This window comes from Nannospalax galili, unplaced genomic scaffold, assembly GCF_000622305.1.
Source record: "Nannospalax galili isolate Female #2095 unplaced genomic scaffold, S.galili_v1.0 scaffold842, whole genome shotgun sequence".
Classification (NCBI taxonomy): domain Eukaryota; kingdom Metazoa; phylum Chordata; class Mammalia; order Rodentia; family Spalacidae; genus Nannospalax; species Nannospalax galili.
The window spans coordinates 1,202,338-1,223,756 of NW_008349291.1; the positions used below are offsets into that span (position 1 = coordinate 1,202,338).

General features: G+C 50.1%; 1 protein-coding gene across 1 annotated transcript; it reads left to right on the forward strand.

Moving 5' to 3' along the window:
• The first annotated feature begins 17 nt into the window (after positions 1-17).
• Positions 18-15,819, forward strand: LOC103744807 (isochorismatase domain-containing protein 2-like). Its single transcript, XM_008846656.3, is given in 7 exon segments — positions 18-196; positions 9,703-9,846; positions 10,005-10,214; positions 10,397-10,415; positions 10,418-10,457; positions 10,568-10,685; positions 15,139-15,819. Coding segments are annotated over 6 exon segments (624 nt in total). The 5' UTR covers positions 18-196; positions 9,703-9,705; the 3' UTR covers positions 15,235-15,819.
• Positions 15,820-21,419: the final 5,600 nt, after the last annotated feature.

The following is a 21,419-nucleotide window of genomic DNA, read 5'->3' on the forward strand; positions in this document are numbered from 1 at the left end:
GGTGGGGGTGGGAGAGAGTGAGAGACAGAGCGAGGCGAGCGCCGATTGGGTGGCTCGGCCCAGAAGGGCAGGACCAACGTGTCCGGACAAAACCCTGACCCTCGGAATTCAGAGTCCGGAGTCCGTGGGAATCCGGTGGCGAAAAGTCCCAGGACCTGTTGGAGAGGGGAGCCGGTTCGAATCTGAGACCTTCCGGGTAAGTCCCGCTTGCTTGCAAACCCTCCGTCCAGCCCTGCAGATGAGGGGACGAAAGCTCAGCTACGGCAGGGGCGGGCAGGGAGGAACTCCAGCTCTGTCCAGAGCCAGGTTTTGCATCAGCCCCACGAGTAGGTGACTTCCTACTCCCAGGAGGAAGAAAGCCCTGAGGGGCAGTGAAACTTGCCCAGGGTCACACCGTCTGGAAGTTACCTGGGGAAACACACAGCTCCTTTCCACTCTTCCGCACGTGGCAAACTCCCTCCAGCCCTGGATAGGCCCCTTCACACACAGAGGACTCCTTCCAGAGGGTGCCTTCCTACCCCTTTCACAGCCCCAGCTGCCCCTGTCTATCCCCACTACCATGGGAACCCACTGCCTCCTCTCCCGGCTCTGCCCTCTGTCCAGCCCTACTACAGCCATGAAATTCTCGTTTTATTTAAATTTCTTTAAAACAGTACCTAAGGCCTCTTGTATGGTAGAGCACTTCCTCGGGAACCCAGGCAAGTGCTCTACCACTGAGCTACAGCCCAGGCCCGTTCATTTTATTTTCTGTTTTGAAACCGCTGACTATGGAATGAGGCATAAGCACAGAGGTCAGGTACATTTTCCCTACATGAACGCCTGATTGCTTAACAATGTGCTGTACCATACAGTGGAGTTTCAAACTGGGAGTTGTGTGGAAGGAGGTTACTGACCAACTGCAAGGTGTCCTCTGACCTTCACAGTGTACCCTGGCACACACTGCCCCCCTCCCTCATATATACACAAAGTCAATAAATGCTAAAACTTTAAGAAAAAAAGGTCAGTGTTTTTTAAAGTGTGTAGGGGGGTGATAGCTAAATCGAGTCAAATCGGGAGAAAGCACAGGACAGAGACAAAAACTCGCCAGGGGCAATTTGACAGAGGCTATTCTCTCCTGATAAGCCTTGGGGACTCTCTGTCCCACCTAACTTTTTAAAAAATATTTTTCCGCCTTCCACAACCCCCGAAAGCCCCCTATAAAGACCCCCAGCCAACAACCTGTAGACTGACAGCTCCTCTATCCCAAAACGGGAATTGTGGGGAATTGTCCAGTGTGTTTTCCTCTGCTAATAAACTCTATTCCGCCAGAGTTTTTGTCTGTGTCCTGGTGCTTTCTCCGATTTGACTCGATTTACTTATCCAGGCTGCTGGAGAAATGGCTCAGCAGTTAAGATCACTGGCTGCTCTTTCTGGTTCTGTTCCCAGCATCCAGATGGGAGCTAACAGTCTGTAACTCCAGTTTGGGGGGACCCAACACTCTGTTCTGGCCTCTCTGGGCATTGCACATACATGGTCTACTTATATCCATGCAGGGAAATCATTCATACACATAAAATAAAAATAGTAATTTAAAAAAGAAAAAAATCCAAATGCATTTGCCAGCTTTGGGGGCACAGATGGGTCCATTCCTTACCCAGGGTTTTCTCTGTTCACTTAACATCTCTCGAGCACTTTTTCTTAGCCTAAAGACCTTCCTTGCAGCTACAAAGAATTCAGTAGGGGCTGGAGAGATGGCTCAGTAGTTAAGAACATTGTTCTAGCAGAAGACCCGGGTATGAATCCCAGCACCCACATGGCAGCTAACAACTGTCCATAACTCTAGTCCCAGGGGATCCGACAGCCTCTTCTGACCTCCACAGGCATTGTATGACATGGATGCACTTACCTACATGCAGGCAATACACGCATACACATAAAATAAAAATAATAAAAAATTTGAAAAAAAAAAAAAAAAGAATTCAGTAGTGAGAGTCAGGCCTGGCACAGGCTTGTAATCCTAACTTCTCCAGAAGCAGAAGGAAGCAGGTGAAATTCAAGGCCTAGGCAATTTAGCAAGAGTATCTCAAAGCTAATGGTATTATCTGAGCATGGAGGTTCATCTTGTTAGAGTAGCATTCGAGTGGTTGAGACAGAGGATCAGGAGTTCAAGGTCACCTGGCTAGTTCAAGGCCAGCCTGGGATACTTTAAACTGTGTCGAGAGAGAGAGAGAGAGAGAGAGAGACAGAGAGACAGAGAGAGAGACAGAGAGACACAAAGAGAGACAGAGACAGAAAGACAGAGAGAGAGAGGATGTAGTTTAATTTGTAGAGTATTGCCTAGCATTCACGGAGCTCTGGGTTTGATCCCCAGTCCCACGTGAACTAGGTGTGGTGGTGCACACCTGTGGTGGAGGCAGGAGGGTCAGACGTTCAAGCTCTTCCTCAGCCACATAGTGAAAAAAAAATTAAAAGTATTAGCTTGGCATTCAGACTCATGCCTGTAATCCCAGGATTTAAGAGGCTGAGACAGGAGGATTGCCATGAGTTCAAGGCCAGCCTTGACTGTGTGAGACCAGGCCTGCCAAATAGTCATAATAGATTGGGGGTTGGGGATAAGGCACAGGGAGTCATTAGGAACAAGGCTAAATGTTTGTGTAGGACATCATGGGTTACCGGGAAGCCAGGTTCCAAATGTTCTCAGTCTGATTTTTTTTTTTTGTACACGTGTATTGTCTGCATGTAGGTAAGTGCATCCGTGTCGTGCAATGCCCACAGAAGACAGAAGAGGCTGTTGGATCCCCTGGAACTGGAGTTGTGGACAGTTGTTAGCTGCCATGTGGGTGCTGGGATTCAAACCCGGGTCTTCTGCAAGAACAGCCAGTATTCTTAACTGCTGAGCCATCTCTCCAGCCCTCAGTCTGATTATTAAAGTGTGGGAATGTCTGCCTTTGTGTTTGGCCATTTGTCTCTACAGCCCTGTCAAAAAGTTGTGTGACAAATAACTTGGTCCCTGCAAGATAAATACTTAGGGGCAGATTCTGGGTTAGAGGGTTTATGTCTCTGGCATTTTGAGGACCGTGGCGTGTGGTCATGATCCTGTCAGCCCAAAGGGCACCTCAGTGTCTGACACATGTCAGGCTTTGTGACATTCAGCCCCTCTGGAGCTCCCTGCTGTCCACATACTTCCAGGGCCTTTACGATCCTCCCTGTGACTCTCCTGCTCACCCATCCCTCAGAAATGTCTCTTGGTGCCTGGGTGTCTCTTGAGCTCAGGACTGGGGGAACTCTGAGAATGGGAAGGGTCATCCAAGGGGCTGGGGAGATTGCTCAGTGAGAAAAGTGATTGCCCAGCCCACATGGTGGTGGGAGATGAGGGATGGAGATGGGCGACACTCCGAAGTTCCCAGGCCAACTAGCCTGGCTTAGCCTGGCCAGTAAGAGACCGCATCTGAACCGAGGTAAAGGTGGGAACCAACACCTAAAGTTGTCCTCTGGTCTCCATACATGTGCCACAGAATGTGGGGGTCTATACTTACACACACACACTCCAGGAAAGGGAGCAGGGGCCCCGAGGTAGGACTTGGCTGGGCTGAGGCTGGGGGCATCTACAGCCGCGTGGCCTTGTGCACATGACTTGCATCTCAGCCCTCAGGACTGGTAAAAGAATGGGGCCAGTAGGGAGTAGTTGACAGCTTTGTTTTTTTCAGATCATTTTGGCAGGGGCTGGGGATGTAGCTGGATTGGTAGACTGCTTATCTAGTGTAACTGAAGCCCTGGTTACATTCCCAGCATTCCGCAGGTAGAGATAGAAGTTCAAGGTCAACTTCTGCATGTAGATACGAAACCAGCCTGGGCTACATGAGATTCTGTCTCAAAAAAACAACCTGGAGCTGGGGAAATGGCTCAGCTGGTAAAAGCACTGATTGGGTTCCATTCCCAGAACCCACATGGCAGCTAACACCTATCTTTAACTCCAGTTCCAGGGGATCCAATGCCCTCTTTTGGCCACTATGGGCACCACACACACTTATATACATACAGGCAAAATACTCATACACATAAAATAAAAACAAATGAAATATATATTTTTTAATTTGGAGGTGGGTTGAGACAGGGTCTCACTATGTAGCCCTGGCTAGCCTGGAGCTCCCAGTGTATGCTAGGCTGACCTTGAACTCACAGAGATCCACCTGCCTCTGCTTCTCAAGTGCTGGCATTAAAGGTGTGCATTACCACATCCAGCCCCCACCCCCCAAATATATTTTTAAGATTTGTTGGGTTTTGGTTTTTGTTTTTGTTTTTGGTCTTTTTTGAGACAGGGTCTCCCTGTAGCCCCAGCTGTCCTGGAACTCACCATGTAGACCAGGCTGGCCTCGAACTCACAGAGATCCACCTGCCTCTGCCTCCTGAGTGCTGGGATTAAAGGCGTGAGCCACCACGCCTGGCAAGATTTGTTTTTATAGGGCTAGAGAGATGGCTCAGTGGTTAAGAACATTGGCTGCTCTTGCAGAGGACCCCGGTTCAGTTCCCAGCACCTACATGGCAGCTAACAGCTGTCCTTAACTCCAATTCCAGAGGATCCCATTCTCTCTTCTGACCTCCAAGGGCACTGCAGGACATGGGTACACTTTACATACGTGCAGGCAATACACTCATATACATAAAAATTTTTTTTTATTTAAAAAAGAAAGTTTTAGTTTTAGTTTTATGTATGTGTGTGTATAGGCCACATGTGTGGGTACCCAGAAGGCTAAAAGAGGGTGTCAGATCCCCTGGAGCTAGAGTTACAGGTGGTTGTGAGCCATGCAACATGGGTGCTGGGAATTAAATATGGGTCCTCTGGAAAAGCAGCAAGTGCTCTTAACCACTAAGCCATCTATCTGTTCAGCCCCACCCCCAACATACACCTCATTTTTTGAGACAAGTTTTCTCATTGAACCTGGAGCTTATCAACTTGGGCCTGTGAGCTCTAAGATCTGCCTGTCTCCACCCCATGCCCCAGTGCTGGGGTTACAGGTGTGCACTGAAGCTTTGTTTTTGTTATGTGAGTGCTAGGGATCCAAACTCAGGTCCTCATGCATTAACTTCAGTAAAATGTGTTTGGTGATATGCTCCTGTAACCCCAGCTACTTGGATGGTTTAGACAGGAGGATGGAAAGTTCAAAGCCAGCATGGACAACCTAGTGAGACCTTGTCTCAAGTAAGAAGGAGTCGGGAATGGTGGTACAAACCTTTAATCTACTCGGAAGGCAGAGGCAGGTGGATCTCTGTGAGATTGAAGCCAGCCTGGTCTACATGTGGGCCAGTTGGGGCAACAGGGAGACCCTGTCTCAAAAAAAAAAGGAGAGGAGGGAGAAGGCTGGGAATATAGTTTAGTACTAAAGCAATTGCTTAGCATGAAAAATGTTCTAAATTAAACTAGATTTGGGAGTACACGTCTGTAATCCCATTTCCCTCAGAAAACCCCAAAGGTGACCACTATCTTGACCCCATCACTATAGGCTGTGTTTGCTAGGTGTTGACCTTTTGCAAATCTTATGTTTATTTTTCACTAGACAACGTGTTTGTTACAGATTGTGCAATCTTAATTTTTTGTTGTTTTTTTTTTTTTTGGAGACAAGGTCATTATGTAACCCTAACTGGCCTCCAACTCTTGGCTCCGCCTCCTGGCTAAACCTTCAGAGTGCTGGGATTATAAGCAAGTGCCACCGTTCCCAGCCCCTTTATTATTTCAATTATTTAAAAAAAAAAAGTGGGGGGGAGCGCCCTTTAAAACAAAAGCACAGTGAACTAGTTAGTCATGTAATCAGAACTGTGAAAGAAAAGGATATGGTTTTCTAAGGAAACATGATCCATGTCAGCAGGGTCTAGAGACTTGCCCTGGAATTCTCTGTGTAGCAGAGGATGACTCTGAACTTCTGATCTTCCTGCCTCCACCTCCAGAGTGCTGGGATTGCAGGCTGGTGCCACTCTGGTTCTTTGTTTTTTATGCCTTTGTGCATGGTAGGTAGGCAAGCACTCCACCATGTGAACTACATCCCTAACCCCCAAAATGATCTTTTGTAACACACAGACCTGACAACTACTACCCCCTGGCCTCTGTGGGGTTTCCCAGTTCTGAATACTGGAGATACAAGCCCTGCCCACAAGGCCACAGGGTTTGAAATCCCTCCAGCCTCAGCCCAACCAAGGCCTCAGGACCTCTGCTTCCCTTTTCTGGCGTGTGTGTGTGTACTTACCACAACACATATGTGGAGACATGACCTCTTATCTTTCCTCTGTTGGCTCTTCACCTCCCCAGTGTCCCCCTCTGTGGGGTCTCCACCTCCCCAGTGTCCCCCTCTGTTGGCCCTCCACCTCCCCAGTGTCCCCCTCTGTGGGGTCTCCACCTCCCCAGTGTCCCCCTCTGTTGGCTCTCCACCTCCCCAGTGTCCCCCTCTGTGGGATCTCTGTGTCTCTATGTCCCAGTGAGAGATGATGAATGAACAGAAACAAATCTACACAGAAACAGTGGGGAGAGCCACAGGGAAAGCCCAGCTAGAATCCCCTCTTGTACAGCGACTTGGGGACCCAGCAACAGCACAAGCCTCCCAAGAACATTAGCTGGCACATGCCATGGCTTATGAAACCTCAGGCCCAGGGTGTACAGTCAGTATGGCAGAGGAAGCTAGGCATGCCCTGGGTCTCCCCAGACCTTGAGCCATGGGCCCCTCTGGAACTAAGGTCTCTCTTGTAAAAGTGTTACTTCACAAGCCTGGTCCATTCATTTTTGTTTTTAAACTGGTGATAAAATGCATACAAAATGTACCTGCTTGGGCTGAGGAGATGGCTCTTTCAATAAAGTGCTTGCCATGAGTTTGATAACCTGTACTCACAAAAAAAGCCAGGAGTGATGGTATATACCTGTAATCCTAGCCCTGGGAAAAGGGAGGAGGCAGAGGGATCCCTGGAGCTCTGGCTAGCCAGACTAGCAGAATCAGGGACCCCAGGTCCTAGAGAGACTCTGTCTCAAAAAACAAAGTAGATGGCTTCTAAGGAAGGAAACTCAAGTTTGGCCTCTGGCCATCACACATATGTGCACCATCATATACGCACACCAGGGGTTTGGGGGAAGAAAGGATAAAGAATTGTCTTTAAAACAAACAAACAAAAATTTCTTTTTGGTCTTTTTGAGACAGGGTCTTCCTGTATCCCCAGCTGGCCTGGAACTCACTCTGTAGACCAGGCTGGCCTTGAATTCACAGAGATCCGCCTGCCTCTGCCTCCCCAGTGGTGGGACTAAAAGCATGTACCACCACACCCTGCTTAAAACAATTTTTTTGAAGTTCTGGTCCCGTCTCTATCACCTGAGTTCTGGAATTACAGGTGTGTTCCACTTCACCCAGTTTATGGGGTGCTGAGAATGGAACCCAGGGCTTGATGCATGCTAGGTAAGCATACTGACATCTGAGCTGTGCCCCCAAACCTCCCAGCCATTTCCAGATGCGCATTCATGAGGGTGTGCAGCCATCACCCTTAATCTATGTCTAGACCATGTTCATCACCTTTATTTCCACTAACAGTCCCCCAAATTCCTACCTGCTCCAACCCCTGACTGTCCAAATTCTTGGTTTGACTGCTCTGTTCCTTAGGGGAGGGGGGCATTGTTTTTGTTTGGGGCTTTTTTTTTTTTAATTTTTATTTATTTTCATTTTATGTGTATGAGTGTTATACCTGCATGTGTATAAGTGCACCCGTGTCGTGCAGTGCCCGAGAAGATCAGAAGAGGGCGTCAGATCCCCTGGAACTGGAATTACTGATGGTTGTTAGCCGCCATGTGGGTGCTGGGAACTGAACCAGGGTCTTCTGCAAGAACTGCTGGGCCATCTCTCCAACCCCAGGACTTATTTTTAATTTTTTTTTTTTTTTGGTCTTTTTGAGACAGGGTCTCCCTGTATCCCCAGCTGGCCTGGAACTCACTATGTAGACCAGGCTGGCCTTGAACTCGCAGAGATCTGCCTGTTTCTGCCTCCCAGTGCTGAGACTAAAGGCCTGCGCCACTATGCCCGGCCCTTATTTTTAATTCTTAATTTTTTTTATTGGCCCTGCAAAGTGGTCCAGTGGGTAAAGGCACTTGCCATGCAAGTTGATGACCAGAGTTCAATCCCCAGAACCCTTGTAAAGGTGGAGGAAGAAAAGCGACTCCACAGAGTTGCCCTCTGACTTCTGTGTCTTCCCTGTGACATGCATGTCTATCACACACAACGGTAAGTTTAAAAGAGTAATGCTTTTTGAAAAATGATTTATTTTTATTTATGTACATGTATGTGTATCTGTGTATGGCTTTGAGCATGTGACTACAGGTGCCTGTGGAGGCCAGAAGAGGACATCAGATCCCAGGGGCTAGATTTATACAGGTGATTGTAAACCGCCTGACATGGGTGCTGGGAACCAAACTCTGGTCCTTTATAAAAGTAATAACTGCTCTTAACTACTGAACCGTCTCTCCAGTCCCACTTTTTGGCTTCCTTTTTTGTTTGGTTTTGGTTTTGGTTTATGAGACAGGATCTTCCTGTAGCTCTGGCTGACATGGAACTCACAGAGATCTGCCTGTCTCTGGAGCCCCAAGAGCTGGGATTAAAGGCATGTGCCATCACACCTTGTTCTGTTTTCTTGGCTTTTTGAGACTGAGTCTTGCTCTGCAGCCCAGGCTGACCTGGAACTCACTATGTAGCACAGGTTGTCCTCAAATTCTAACCCTCAGTCTCCTGAGCAGTAGGATTACATCATTAGCCTCCACATATGGCTCACTCTGGCCAGTTCACATGAATAGACCACACACTGTGTGTGGGGCCACTTAACAGAGCATAGTATTTGGGTATTCTGTATTGTAGCACGTTAGGGCTTCTTCATTTTCTATGACTGATACCCATTCTGTAGGTATACCACCCTCTCGTTCCAAGACCTGGAAGGGAGTACAGCAGCAGTGTTTTACACATGGGTAAACTGAGGCTAGAGGGGACACATTTGCCATGCTGGGGGTGCCAGCTTCCAAGATCTCAAAGAGCCTGGCATGGTGGGCACAGCATTCAGGTAGTTAAGGCAGGAGGATCTTAGTAAGTTTAAGACCAACCGGGACTACATAGCAAGACCCTGTGGCTCTTTTTTTTTTAATTATTATTGAATTTTTGTACATTTCATACAAAAATCTTAATCATCTTTACGCCCCCTCCCCCATCCACACCCCTCTATAGCCCCGATTTCATGGATTCTGTCATATATGTTAAGGTCTTTTGGGTCAAATTAGTCTACCCAGGTGTCCCTCAGTGCACGTTCATCCACTGGGGTCTAGTCAGTCTATCTAGTTTCTTTCTTAAGGAAGATTCCTCACCCAGCAGTAATCAGCTGCCAATAGTTCTTTACCTAAGGTTGAGGTCTGCTGTCCATTTCCCCAGTTCTGTGCTTGGTTTTTGTCTGACTGAATTTGCATGGGTTGTTGTGCATGCTGACACCGTTGCTGTAGGTCTGTATGAGCACTGGGACCAGTGGACACACTTTGAGAAGACTTTGCGGGGGAAGTAGGCTCACAAATGAACAGGGCAGGAGGAGGAAGGAGTGAACCAAGGACAGCAGGTGAAAAGGCCTTGAGATGGGAACAGGAGTGCAGGTGCAGGGACCACAGAGCAAGTACACAGACTCTGGACTGGATGAGACCTTGTCTACCGTTCCTCTGTCCACCTCCAGGAAATGGCAGCAGCCAGAGCTGGCCTGGGCCGGATCCACCCGGAGTCCTCCATCCTGTTCCTGTGTGACATGCAGGAGAAACTTCAAGACAAAGACGTCTACTTTCCACAGATTGTGTCTATGGCTGCTCGAATTCTTATTAAGGTACATACCAGCATTGCCTTCCCAACACCCAGGGCTCCAGACCACAGGGCTACTCCCTCAGATCTAGGGCTCCAGGCCCCACCCTCCTCCCTCAGACCCAGGGCTCCAGGCCCCAGCCCTGCTCCATCGGTCCTAGCCCTTTGTTTCCCCTCCCTCAGGTGGCCCGTCTGCTGGGTGTCCCCGCTGTGCTGACAGAGCAGTACCCACAAGGCCTGGGCCCCACAGTTCCCGAGCTGGGGGCTCAGGGCCTGCGTCCAGTGAGCAAAACCTGCTTCAGCATGGTGCCCTCCTTGTAGCAGGAACTGGACAGCTGGCCCCAGCTGCGGTCTGTGCTGCTCTGTGGCCTTGAGACTCAAGGCTGCATCTTGGTGAGACACTTTTGTCCCAGGAGTCACCTCTTCTACCTGGTGGCCCTCCCTCTGTCCTTTATCTTACCCTAGGGCCCTGGCTGTGATCTGAGCCTGCCTCACCTGCATTTCCAGTACCCAGCCCCTCACTGGGGACTCCATTAGCACTCTGAGACTCACCTTTGACCTCTCTCTGCCTCTAGCACATGGTCCTGGATCTCCTGAGCTACAGGTCCACGTGGCGGATGTCCGCTCTTCTCGAAGGTGAGAGGGTTGCCATAGTGGCAGATGTATGTTGGGGGCACCGGCCATATGTGTCAGACATGTCACAGCATAGACACTGCCCTCTCTTCCTCCTCCTCCCTCTCCTGCAGTGAGTTGAACCGCATGGTGGCGCTTGCCCGAATGCAACAGAGTGGCATCTTCCTCTCCACCAGCAAGGTGCTGATTTTGCAGCTTGTAAAGCACACTGCCCACCCACAGTTCAAAGAGGTAAAGGACCCTCTGGGTCCTTCCCACTAAGCCCTTTTCTGCCCCCCATCATACATGTATAGGAGAAATATTTTTCTTCTTTTTTTTTTTTTGTTGTTATTTTGTTTGGGTTTGAGTGTGTGTGGGGGGGTTGTTTTGTTTTGATATCTTTGAGACTGGGTCTCTCTGTAGCCACAGCTGGCCTAGAACTCACTATGTAGAACAGGCTGGCCTCGATCTCACAGAGATTCACCTGCCTCTGCTTCCCATATGCTGAGATTAAAGATGGGCACCCCCTATGCCAAGCTATGGCTTTTTTGTTTTGTTTTTTTTTTTAAGACAGGATCTCCCTGTAGCCTCAACTAGCCTGGAACTCACTTTGTAGACCAGGCTAGCCTCAGTCTCAGAGAGATCCACCTACCTTTGCCTCCCAAGTACTGGATCTAAAGGTATGTTCCATTATACCTGGCCTTGTTTTGTTTTTTGAGACAAGGTCTTATGCATAGTAGAAATGTTTATTCTTTTTTAATATTTTATTTATTATTTCTATTTTATGTGTACAAGTGTATTGCCTGCATGTATGTGAGTGCACCCGTGTCGTGCAATGCCCCGGAGGTCAGAAGAAGGCTTCGGATTCCCCTGGACCTGGGGTTCAGAGCCGCCATGTGGGTGCTTGGAATCGAACCTGGGTCCTCTGCAAGAGCAGTCAGTGCTTTTAACCACTGAGCCATCTCTCCAGCCCCGAAATATTTATTCTTGTTTGTCTGAGACAGGATCTCACTATGTAGCCCTGGCTGGCCTGGAACTCAATGTGTAGATCAGGCTGGCCTCAAACTCACAGAGATCTACCGGCCTCTGTCTCCCAAATGCTGGGACTAAAGGCATGTGCTACCACGCCTGACAAGACCTCTTTTTTTATTTTAATTTTTAAAATTTATTTTTTTATGTGTATGCATTTATTGCCTGCATGTGTGTAATGCAATGTGCCATGCAATGCCCTCGGAGGACAGAACAGGCCATCAAATCCCCTGGAACTGGAGTTACAGACAGTTGTTAGTCGCTATGTGGATGCTGGGATTCAAACCTAGGTCTTCTGCAAGAACAACCAGTTTTCTTAACTGCTGAGCCATGTCTCCATCCCCTTAATTTTAATTTTTTATGTGTATGAGTGTATTGCCTTCATTTATATAAGAGCACCCATGGGCAATGCCCATGGAGGTCAGAAGAGGGCGTCGGATCCCCTGGAATTAGAGTTACAGATGGTTGTTAACCGCCATGTGGATGCTGGGAACTTAACCTTGGTCTTCTGCAAGAGCAGCCAGTGCTCTTAATAACTGCACCATTTCTGCAGCCCCTGGCCAGCTTTTCTTTATCTTTAGTGTATATGGTGTGTGTGTGTATGTGTCTCATGGCCCATGTGTGGAGGTCAGAGGACAACATTTGGGAATCACTTCAGTTCTCTCCTGTCTTATGAGCTTCCAGGATGGAATTTGGTTGGTTATTCTTGCACAGCAAGTACTTTTACCATGAGCCATCTCACTAGCCATCTTTTTTCTTTCTTTTTCTTGTCTTTCTGAATAGTGTCTCACTCTATAGCCCAGACTGGCCTCAAACTCATGACAATCCTCCTGCCTCAGTCTCCTTTGTGATAGAATTACAGCTATGCACTGCTATACCCAACTGAGAGCTACCATTTCTTTGGGTTTCAGGAACAGGGCAGGTTGAAATGTCAGTGGAATGGGAGGCTGAGTTCTCATGGGGGATCATTCCCCACCACCATAAATGAACAAGGGATATCAGATGGCCACAGGGCTGTGGTGAAATAACCTAAGGGACCATCTGAAGTGTCGGGGTGCAGAGGAGGGGGTTACCTACGGTAGTCCCAGGGGCCTCCTAGAGAATGTGACTGGAGTGAAGAAGGGAGGAAGAGTCCAGTGGAGACCCTACCAGCCGAAGCCCTTGGCACCCCCCCAACATCTAACTCCGTCCAACCAGTGTCTGCCTCATCAGGTCCTGGTGCTCCTTCTGCAGTCCCTCAGCCCTCGTGCCCATTTCCAGAGTGGCCTTCCTGGTACCATTGTCTGACCAGGTCCTAGTCCCTCCCGCTCAAACCCTCACCCTCGAGATGCAGGGAAATTCCGGAGTTGGACATCCCAGGTCCTCTGCCCTGCCCCTCATCCTGTTTTGTTGAGCACTTATTGGGATCTAGTCCATGCCAGCCACTGAGGATCAACCTTCCTGGGGTTTGCATTAGTGTGGTGATAAAAAGCCAGTCCAGGAGGATTGGGGAGATGGGTCCTTTAGTAAAATGCTGGCTGTGTGATGACCTGAGTTCAGCTCCCCAGAACCCACATCAAAGCTAAGTGCTCTGGTGAGGATCCAGAAGGATCCGTGGTTCAGTCAGAGACCCTTTCTCAAAAAGTAAGGGGAAAGCTGCCTAGCTTTCATTTTCAGCCTCCGTGTGTGTGTGTGTGTGTGTCTGTGCGTGCATGCACACACACACGCACAGACACACACACACACACACAGCCAATCCAGGGTTTGGGATGTAACTCAGTTAGTGAAGAGCTTGACTAGCATTCAGGAAGCCCCTGTGTTTGATCCCCAGCACCTTATGAACTGGGTATGGTGGTGCATGCCTCTAATTCCAGAACTCTTTATTTTATTTTGTTTTAAATATTTTATTTATTATTTTTATTTTATGTGTATGAGTGTATTGTCTGCATGTGTGTAAGTGCATCCATGTTGTGCAATGACCACAGAGGTCAGAAGAGGGTGTGGGATCTCCTGGAACTGGAGTTACAGATGATTTTTAGTTGCCATGTGGATGCTGGGAATCGAACCTGGGTCCTCTGTAAGAGCAGCCAGTGCTCTTAACCGCTGAGCCATCTCTCCATCCCCTTGGGATGGGGAATGTTGCTCAATGGTAGAACATTTGCCTTCTACCCCAGCAACACTGTCAACTGCAACAACAACAAAAAAAGAAGCTAGATGTGGTGGTGCTTGCCTTTAATCCCAGCACTTGGGAAGCAGAGGCAGGTGAATCTTTGCGAGCTCGAGGCCAGCCTGGTCCACACAAGTTCTATGCCACCTGTGGCTCCAGAGAAACCCTGTCTTGAAAAAAGGGAAAGAGGGGCTGGAGAGATGGCTCAGCCATCTCACTTCATACGGTATATATCTTGCAGGTTTTTCTAAGTCAGCTTTGCCAATTGAAAGGTTAAGAACACTGTTCTTGCAGAAGACTCAGGTTCGAATTCCAGAACCCACATGACAGCTAACAACTGTCAGTAACTCCAGTTCCAGGAGATCCAACAGCCTCTTCTGTCCTCTGTGAGCATTGCATGACATGGGTGCACTTACCAACATGCAGGCAATACATGCATACACATAAAATAAAAGTAATAAAATATTTTTTTAAAAAAGAAAAATAAAAGAAAGCCCATGTGAGAGGAGTGCACGGAATAGGAGCTGACGCAGAGAAACTTGCATGCATGCTCATGAGTTTGTCTTATGTCTTTCCACCAGGATATCCCAGGGGCTACTGGGGACCATAGGCAGGAAAAAGAACTGCTTCCTAAAATCTCTTTAAAATTTGTATGAGTGTTTTGCCTATATATGTATGTAAATTCATGTGACTGCAGTGCCCACAAAGGCCAGAAGAGGGCATTGGATTCCCTGGAACTGGAGTTAGCTGGTTGTGAGCTACCATATGATGGCTAGGAACTGAACCTGGGTCCTCTGCAAGAGCATCAAGTGCTCCTAACCACTAAGCCACCACTCCAGGCTCCTAAAATCTATTTTAAAACATCTTCAATAAACTCCAACTGTTTCATTTTGTTTTAAAGCACATGAGAGCTGGCCACCACCAGATTGGCACCTTAATACTATATCTAAATAGCCAATGGATTAGGTGGCATGGGACAGAGAACAGAGACCATCCAGGAGGCCACTTCAGGCATCCTGGAGTCATTCATGAGAGGGGTGGGGGCTAGAGGCAGTGAAGATGCAGGCTTTGGATTTTCTTGATTCATTTTCTGAAGATAAACTTGGCTGGACTTTCATGAAGGAACTGTGGTTGGTTTGTCCTGTTCAACCAAGAGGGAGTTGTGTAAATGGACGGAGTTCATAAGCAGAGTTTGGGCTTGTATGGGGGGTGCTGAGGGCTGAAAGGAATGATGGGAAAGAGATTAGTGAAGAAGAGGAAGGTGTAGGCAAGAGACTCCAAGCAGAGCCATCCACCCTTAGTGGTCCAAGGCCCGAAAGACCAAGATGGCAAGCAGTTAGGCCCTCGACCAGGCAGGTATGGTGTGAAGGAGGTCCCGGGAAAACTTTTTAAGAGAGTGGCTGACTGGGGAAGGGATGCTGTCAGGACAACCGGAGAGGTGAAGATGAAGAGATGGCCCTCACCTCAGACTGCTCATCAGGGAGCTAGGGAACTTCTTGACTTCTTGACCCAGCCCCCATCTGCCTACAGATACAGAAGATCATTAAAGAGCCAGCTCCAGACTTCGGACTGCTGGGCTTCTCCCCAGGCGAGACCAACCCCCTGGTGCTGAACTCCAGACCCTGACTTGAGGGGGGACTCACTCTCCTGTCACCTAAACATCAGTGAAACGGTTCACCCGACACACACACATATTCCTGGATCCCAAGAGTGGTGCAGTCCACCAGGAGTACCGCCCCCATGGGAGGGGAGACGTCGTTCTGCCTCCCGATTGGACAGGTAGTTCCGGAAATGCAAATAGAACTCTGGGTGCAAGGCGAGAATTGGCTGATGTTGAGGTAGAGGAGGGGCTGGGCCCCGGGCCACTTCACGGAGTTGGAAAGGGAGGGGGAAGGAATGTTATAGACTGGGACCCGGACTCAGAATAAACATTGATGTGGCGGTGGACCGAACCATTATTGGGTTTGGGGCACATCAAAGGGGGCTCCAGGGGTCTGCAGGCAGAAGAAAGGGGGAGGGGGCGTCTCCTGCAGGTGGGGACGGGGAGGTGCCTCGTCTCAGCTCCGAGCCTGCGGGAGACACTGGTCATCACCACATCTGCACGGAAGCCGGTGCGCATCTGCACGAGAAAGCACTGCCGGCCAGGGTCCCCGCCACGCTGCCTGCCGCCCCCACCCCCGTCGGCGCGCGCACGCCCAGCCCCGCTGGCTGGCAGACACGCGCTGGCGCTGCCTCCCCCGGCTGGCCCCCACGCTGCCACCCCCCGCTTCCCCGAGGGTCCCGCATCCGGAAAGCGAGGTGAGCGCATCCGTACCTGGTGAGGCGGGGGAAACTGAGGCACGGGGAAAGGGGGCGGGGGGAGACAGGTATGTGGATGGACGGACGGATGGATGGGCTGTTGCAGCTTGCTCAGTGGGTCGGTGCTCCTCTAAGACGCAGGATTCTGCAGCCCCTAGGAGACCCGAGTGTTGCAACTCTACAGGCGCCCCCCCCTTCCACCGCGTCAAGCCTCCCCACCCGAGATTCGCAGTCCCCTTTCCCAGTCTTAGGGGCCTAAGAAAGCATCCTGAGTCTGTCAGGGGTGCAGGGACCACCCGGTGGAGCAGTCGGACCCAGCTCACTACCACCACTGCGCAAGGAGGCAGCCCAGACCCCCTCCCAGAAGCCCGGGCCCCAGAGCCACACAGCCCAGCACACCCTCCCCAAGACCCAGGAGTCCCAGCCGTCCTCCGGAGCCCCTCAGGAACACGGGCGTCGAAGCCCCGGCCCCCGCCTTCCGGATCCAGGTGTCCCCTCCGCACACCCAGCCCTGAAGCTTGCGTCTCGAGGCCGCGCTCGCGTCGCCATGGCAACGGGAGTCTATTTTGCGCTGGGAACACTCAGCTCTCTCCGCAGCGCCCCCCCACCCACCCCGCTTAAGAGTGGGGGGTCAGAGGGGCGGGGGGCCAGCCGACTGATGGGGATCAGATACTCTGAGGGACAAAGCCCCGGGACAGACATGCGAGATGTCTGGGCAGAAGGACTGGGTGTGGAGGCTACAAGGAAGGACGCAGAGCGAGGCGGGGGAGGCTGAGGATAGAGGCCCCAGACAGAGAGATGCCGGAACCGAGCCCCAGGCAGACGCCAGGAAAGCCAGGCCCGACGGCAGATCCCAGTTAAGGAGAACAGGCAGCTGGATAGAGGCAAGGGGTCCTAGTAGGAGGATGGACAGCGTCGTCAGGCAGGGACCCTAGACAAGGCGCTGTTCCTGGTGCTGGGGACGTCCCTCGGAGATGTCCATGCGGTGGTCAGGACCCCATCCCCTCTTTCCTCTTCTGCAGTTCCCCAGTCTTGTCTACTCCCTGCCCCAAACTGCCCTTCCAACCCCAGCGAGTTCTAGGAGCCCCTCCTCTTGTTCTCCAACCCCTGCAGTAATCTGCCCACCCCTGTCCTACCCCCTCCCCTCCGCAGCTGCACCTGCAGACCCCATTCCGGCCATCTTAGAGGCACCTTCTTGGTGACCCCCCCCATCTCTGGGTCTCACCACCCACTCCCCCTCATGGTCCCCCTCTAGGACTCTCTGTTCCTCTCTGGGGCTCCCACTCTCTCTCTCTCCATCTCTTTCTACCTTCCACCACCACCCACCATGCCTTGTACCACCTTCAGTGGGCTCTGTCTCTTCCCTGAACCTCTGTGCCTCTCTTCAGTGTGTCTTTCTCTGGTTCCCAGGCATCCCTCACCACGCCTCCCCCCCCATTTGCTGCTGTTCTCTACAAGGACCCTCAAGAGTCAACTCACTCTGATCGAGCCCACTCCACCCCTGTCATCCTAGCCAAGATTCTCCACCCCCAGCTGGCAGGGTTAGGACTAGGGCCTGGTGGGCCCTAGGTTAGGACTAGGGCTTCTCCCTTGCCTGGCTCCCTCCTCGATGCTCTCTGAAGTCCTGAGCTGGGTTTGAGGGCCCAGGCAAGGTGCATGGCAGCAAAACGTCGGGTTTTGAGGCCCCAGCCCCCACCCCCCGGCCTGTGGAGGAGGACATCGCTGAGTGTGAACCTGAGAGGTCGGGGTGGCGTTGGGCTGGGGGCAGGGCACAGGATGGGGCACGGGATGGGCAGGGGCCAGGACCTCACAGGCCTGTTGCAGACTGCACAGAGGCCAGGGCAAGCTTGCATCTACATGGCTGCAGGACAGAGCCAAGATGGGTGTGGATACCCCTGCTCCAGTGCAGTGGGTTGGGTCTTGGGCTGTAATGTTTCTGGGGTGCCTTGGCATCTGAGTCTTGGGCACTGACGGTCAAAATGTGTGGAAATACATGCATGTAGAGTGGTGTGTGTGTGTGTGTGTGTGTGTGTGTGTGTGTGTGTGCGCGCGCACATGCATGCACACACACAAGCATTGGAGGGGGCTATAGGTGTGTCACCAGGCTGACACTGGGTGTCCTTGCATTGGGGCACTGCCTAGGTGTCGAGTGATCTGTGTCACTATCAGTTCTGTTGTGCATCTGAGCAGTCTAGTGTGAGGAAACCAGAGAACTATCACCCATCTCCAGTGTCTACAGAGCCTGCTGCACCTGCAGGTGGGTGTCCATTCTCTCTCGGCCAGGCCCCTTCAGCCACTGTACAACGTGCCTGATTGTACACAGCAGTGCTCAAAGGATGAAGTGGTCTATAGGCTGCTTGTAGCACTTCCATCTCTGAGTGTGTCTAGACACACCTCTAGACCAATGCCTGGAGACCCAGGTTCAAAGCCCAGTCTGAGTCTGGGCACTGTGGCGCCCAGGCAATTGATGGAACCTCTTGGAACCTTCTCATATGAAGTGTCTGTGTGTAGGGGCATGTGTGTGTGTGTGTGTGTGTGTGAGAGAGAGAGAGAGAGAGAGAGAGAGAGAGAGGGGAGAGAGGGAGAGAGAGAGAGAGGAACACACACCTGCCTTGCATACTTCAACACTTACCATGAGGTAATTTTTTTTTCTTTTTTTGGTCTTTTTGAGACAGGGTCTCCCTGTAGCTCTAGCTGCCTGGAACTCGCTCTATAGACCACGCTGGCCTTGAACTCACAGAGATCTGCCTGCCTCTGCCTCCCAAATGCTGGGATTAAAGGAGTGCGCCATCACACCCAGCTTTTCAGGTAATTTTTTATTGTATGTGTGAGTGTATTGCTTGCATGTGTGTAAGTGCACCCATGTCCCGTGTTGTGCAGTGCCTGGAGAAGTGAGAAGAGGACATCAGATCTCCTGGTATCGAAGTTACAGGTGATTGTTAGCCACCATGTGAGTGCTGGGAACCAAATCTGGGTCCTCTGCAAGAGCAGCCAGTGCTCTTAACCACTGAGCCATCTCAGTGTTTTTTTCCTGAGCATTTACTATGTATCAGGCACCTGTTCTGGTGCTGAGGAGAGGCGGCAGTGATGTGGACCAAACCACCTGCCTCCATGGAAATTCTAGTCTAGCAGGGGGAGACACAGGATAAGGCGATGTCTGTTCTGGGGCAGATGCACATCGGAGTTACAGAGGACAACCAGCAGTGCAAGAACCCCAGTAGGTCTGGAGCTGCTGTGGAGCCCTGAGATGATAGGTGAGCTGTGCTGAAGGGGGGAGTGGTCAAGCCCAGATATGTAGAAAGGGATCCCAGACATGGCGACAGCAAGTGCTCTGGCCATGGAAGTGGGGCTTCATGATCTTAGACCTAGAGGAAAAGGAGGCGATGGGCACTCTAGGAAGGGTAGAGTGGGGATCTACTCTTTAAGTGAGACAGGAAGTCAAGGGCTGGTCTGAACAGGAAGCTATTGATGTCATCTGCCTATTCTTTGTTGTTTTGACTTTTTGTTCTCATGTAGCCAGAACTGTCCTCAAACTCACTAAGTGGCTGACCTTAATCTCTGACCCTTTTGCCTCCACCTCCCAAATGCCAGGATGACAAGCAGGGCTGCCATGCCTGGCTTCGTTCTTATTTTTATTGTGGTAAAACATATGGGTTTAGAAAGATGGCTCAGTGGTTAAGAGCACTGGCTGCTCTTGCAAAGGACCCAGGTTCGATTCCCAGAACCCACATGGCAGCTTACAACCATCCATAACTCCAGTAACAGGGGATCTGACACCCTCTCTGACCTCCGTGGGCATTGCACAACATGGGTGCATTTACATACATGCAGGCAATGCACTCACACACATAAAAATAATATTATTTCTGCCGGGCATGTTGGCACATGCCTTTAATCCCAGCACTTGGGAGGCAGAGGCAGGCGGATCTTTGTGACAGCCTGGTCTACATAGTGAGTTCCAGGACAGCTGGGGCTACAAGGAGACCCTGTCTCAAAAAGAAATATATATATATTTTTAAATAATTTTTATTTTTAGCCATTTTAAATGTATAATTCAGTGGTGTCTGGGAGTCTTATGTGATCATCTCTACTATCTAGTTCCAGAACATTCTTCATTTTAATCATATTTATTTATTTATTTATTTATTTATTTATTTATTTATTTATTTATTTATTTGTGTGAGTGTGTGTGTGTGTGTGTGTGTGTGTGTGTGTGCATGCGCGCGCACCAGGATTCAAATTTGGAGGTCATGGGACAACTTATGGAAAGCCATTCTCTTCTTCCACCATGTAGAACCAGGGATGGAACTCAAGTTGTATGTGTGGCTCCTTTCACAGCACAGTGTCCTTAAGATTGATCTATGTTGTAGCATGTAGCATTGCTACTCATCTTCAAGGATAAATACTACTCCACTGTATGGATATACCTCATTTGTTCATCCATTCATCTGCTGACACTTGGTCATTTCTACATTTTTGACTATGATGCATAGGGTCCGTATGAACATTCATGCATACGTTTTGTATGTGCATATATATTCAGTTCTTCGGGGTAAATAACATGGAGTGGAATCTCTAGTTCCTGTAGTAACTTATGTTTAGTGTGTGTGTGTGTGTGTGTGACTCAGGATTGAACCTAGGGCCTCAAGCACACCATGTAAGTGCTCTACCACTGACCTACACCTCCAGCCATCTTTTTATCTTGCTCAGCTGCCCAGGCTGGCCTTGAACTCACTGTAATTCAGGAAGGCTCTGTGCTTTCCATCCTGCCTCAGCACCCCAAGCAGATAGAATGACAGCCCTGTGCCACCACATCTGGCTCTGTGTTTAATTTTTTTATGAACTGCCAAGGCCTTCCACAGTGTGAGCCAAGGCACTTCTAAGACATCCTTTAAACACCCAGTAGAAGGACACCCAGTAGGCAGTGGAATGTTCTAGGCTGGAGTTCAGGGAAGGGACCCAACCTAGAGCTAAAAGGGAAAGTTAAAGGTGCTATATGCCTATAATTCCAGCACGCAGGAGCTGCAAGCAGAAGAATCAGGAGTTCAAGGCCAGTCTCAGTTACATAGTGAGTTTGAGGCTAACCTGAGCTACATGGGACCCTATCACAATAAAACCAAACAAAAAGGATAGGGTGGAATGGGGTGGGATGACAGAGGAAGGAAGAGAGGAGGAGAAGATGTGGAAGGGAAGGGAGGGAGGAGAGAGGGGAAAAAAGACAGTGAGCCCAGGCACCCAAGCATGACAGCTCTGTAATCCCAGCACTTGGGAAACTGAGGCAGGAAGGCCTTTCATGAGTTTGAAGTAAACCGGGGCTACAAAGTGAGACACTGTTTCAGAAAGAAAAGTTGAGACTCCATGAGGGAGTTGAGCTGAGGCTTGGGGAACCCCAGCACGCTGAAAACCATCTCCCCTTCCAAGCTTTCTAGCACTATGGTTGACAATGTATTACACGCTCAGCACACAGTGGAAAAGGACAAATAACACCTAATGGTGTTTACTAAATGCACCCA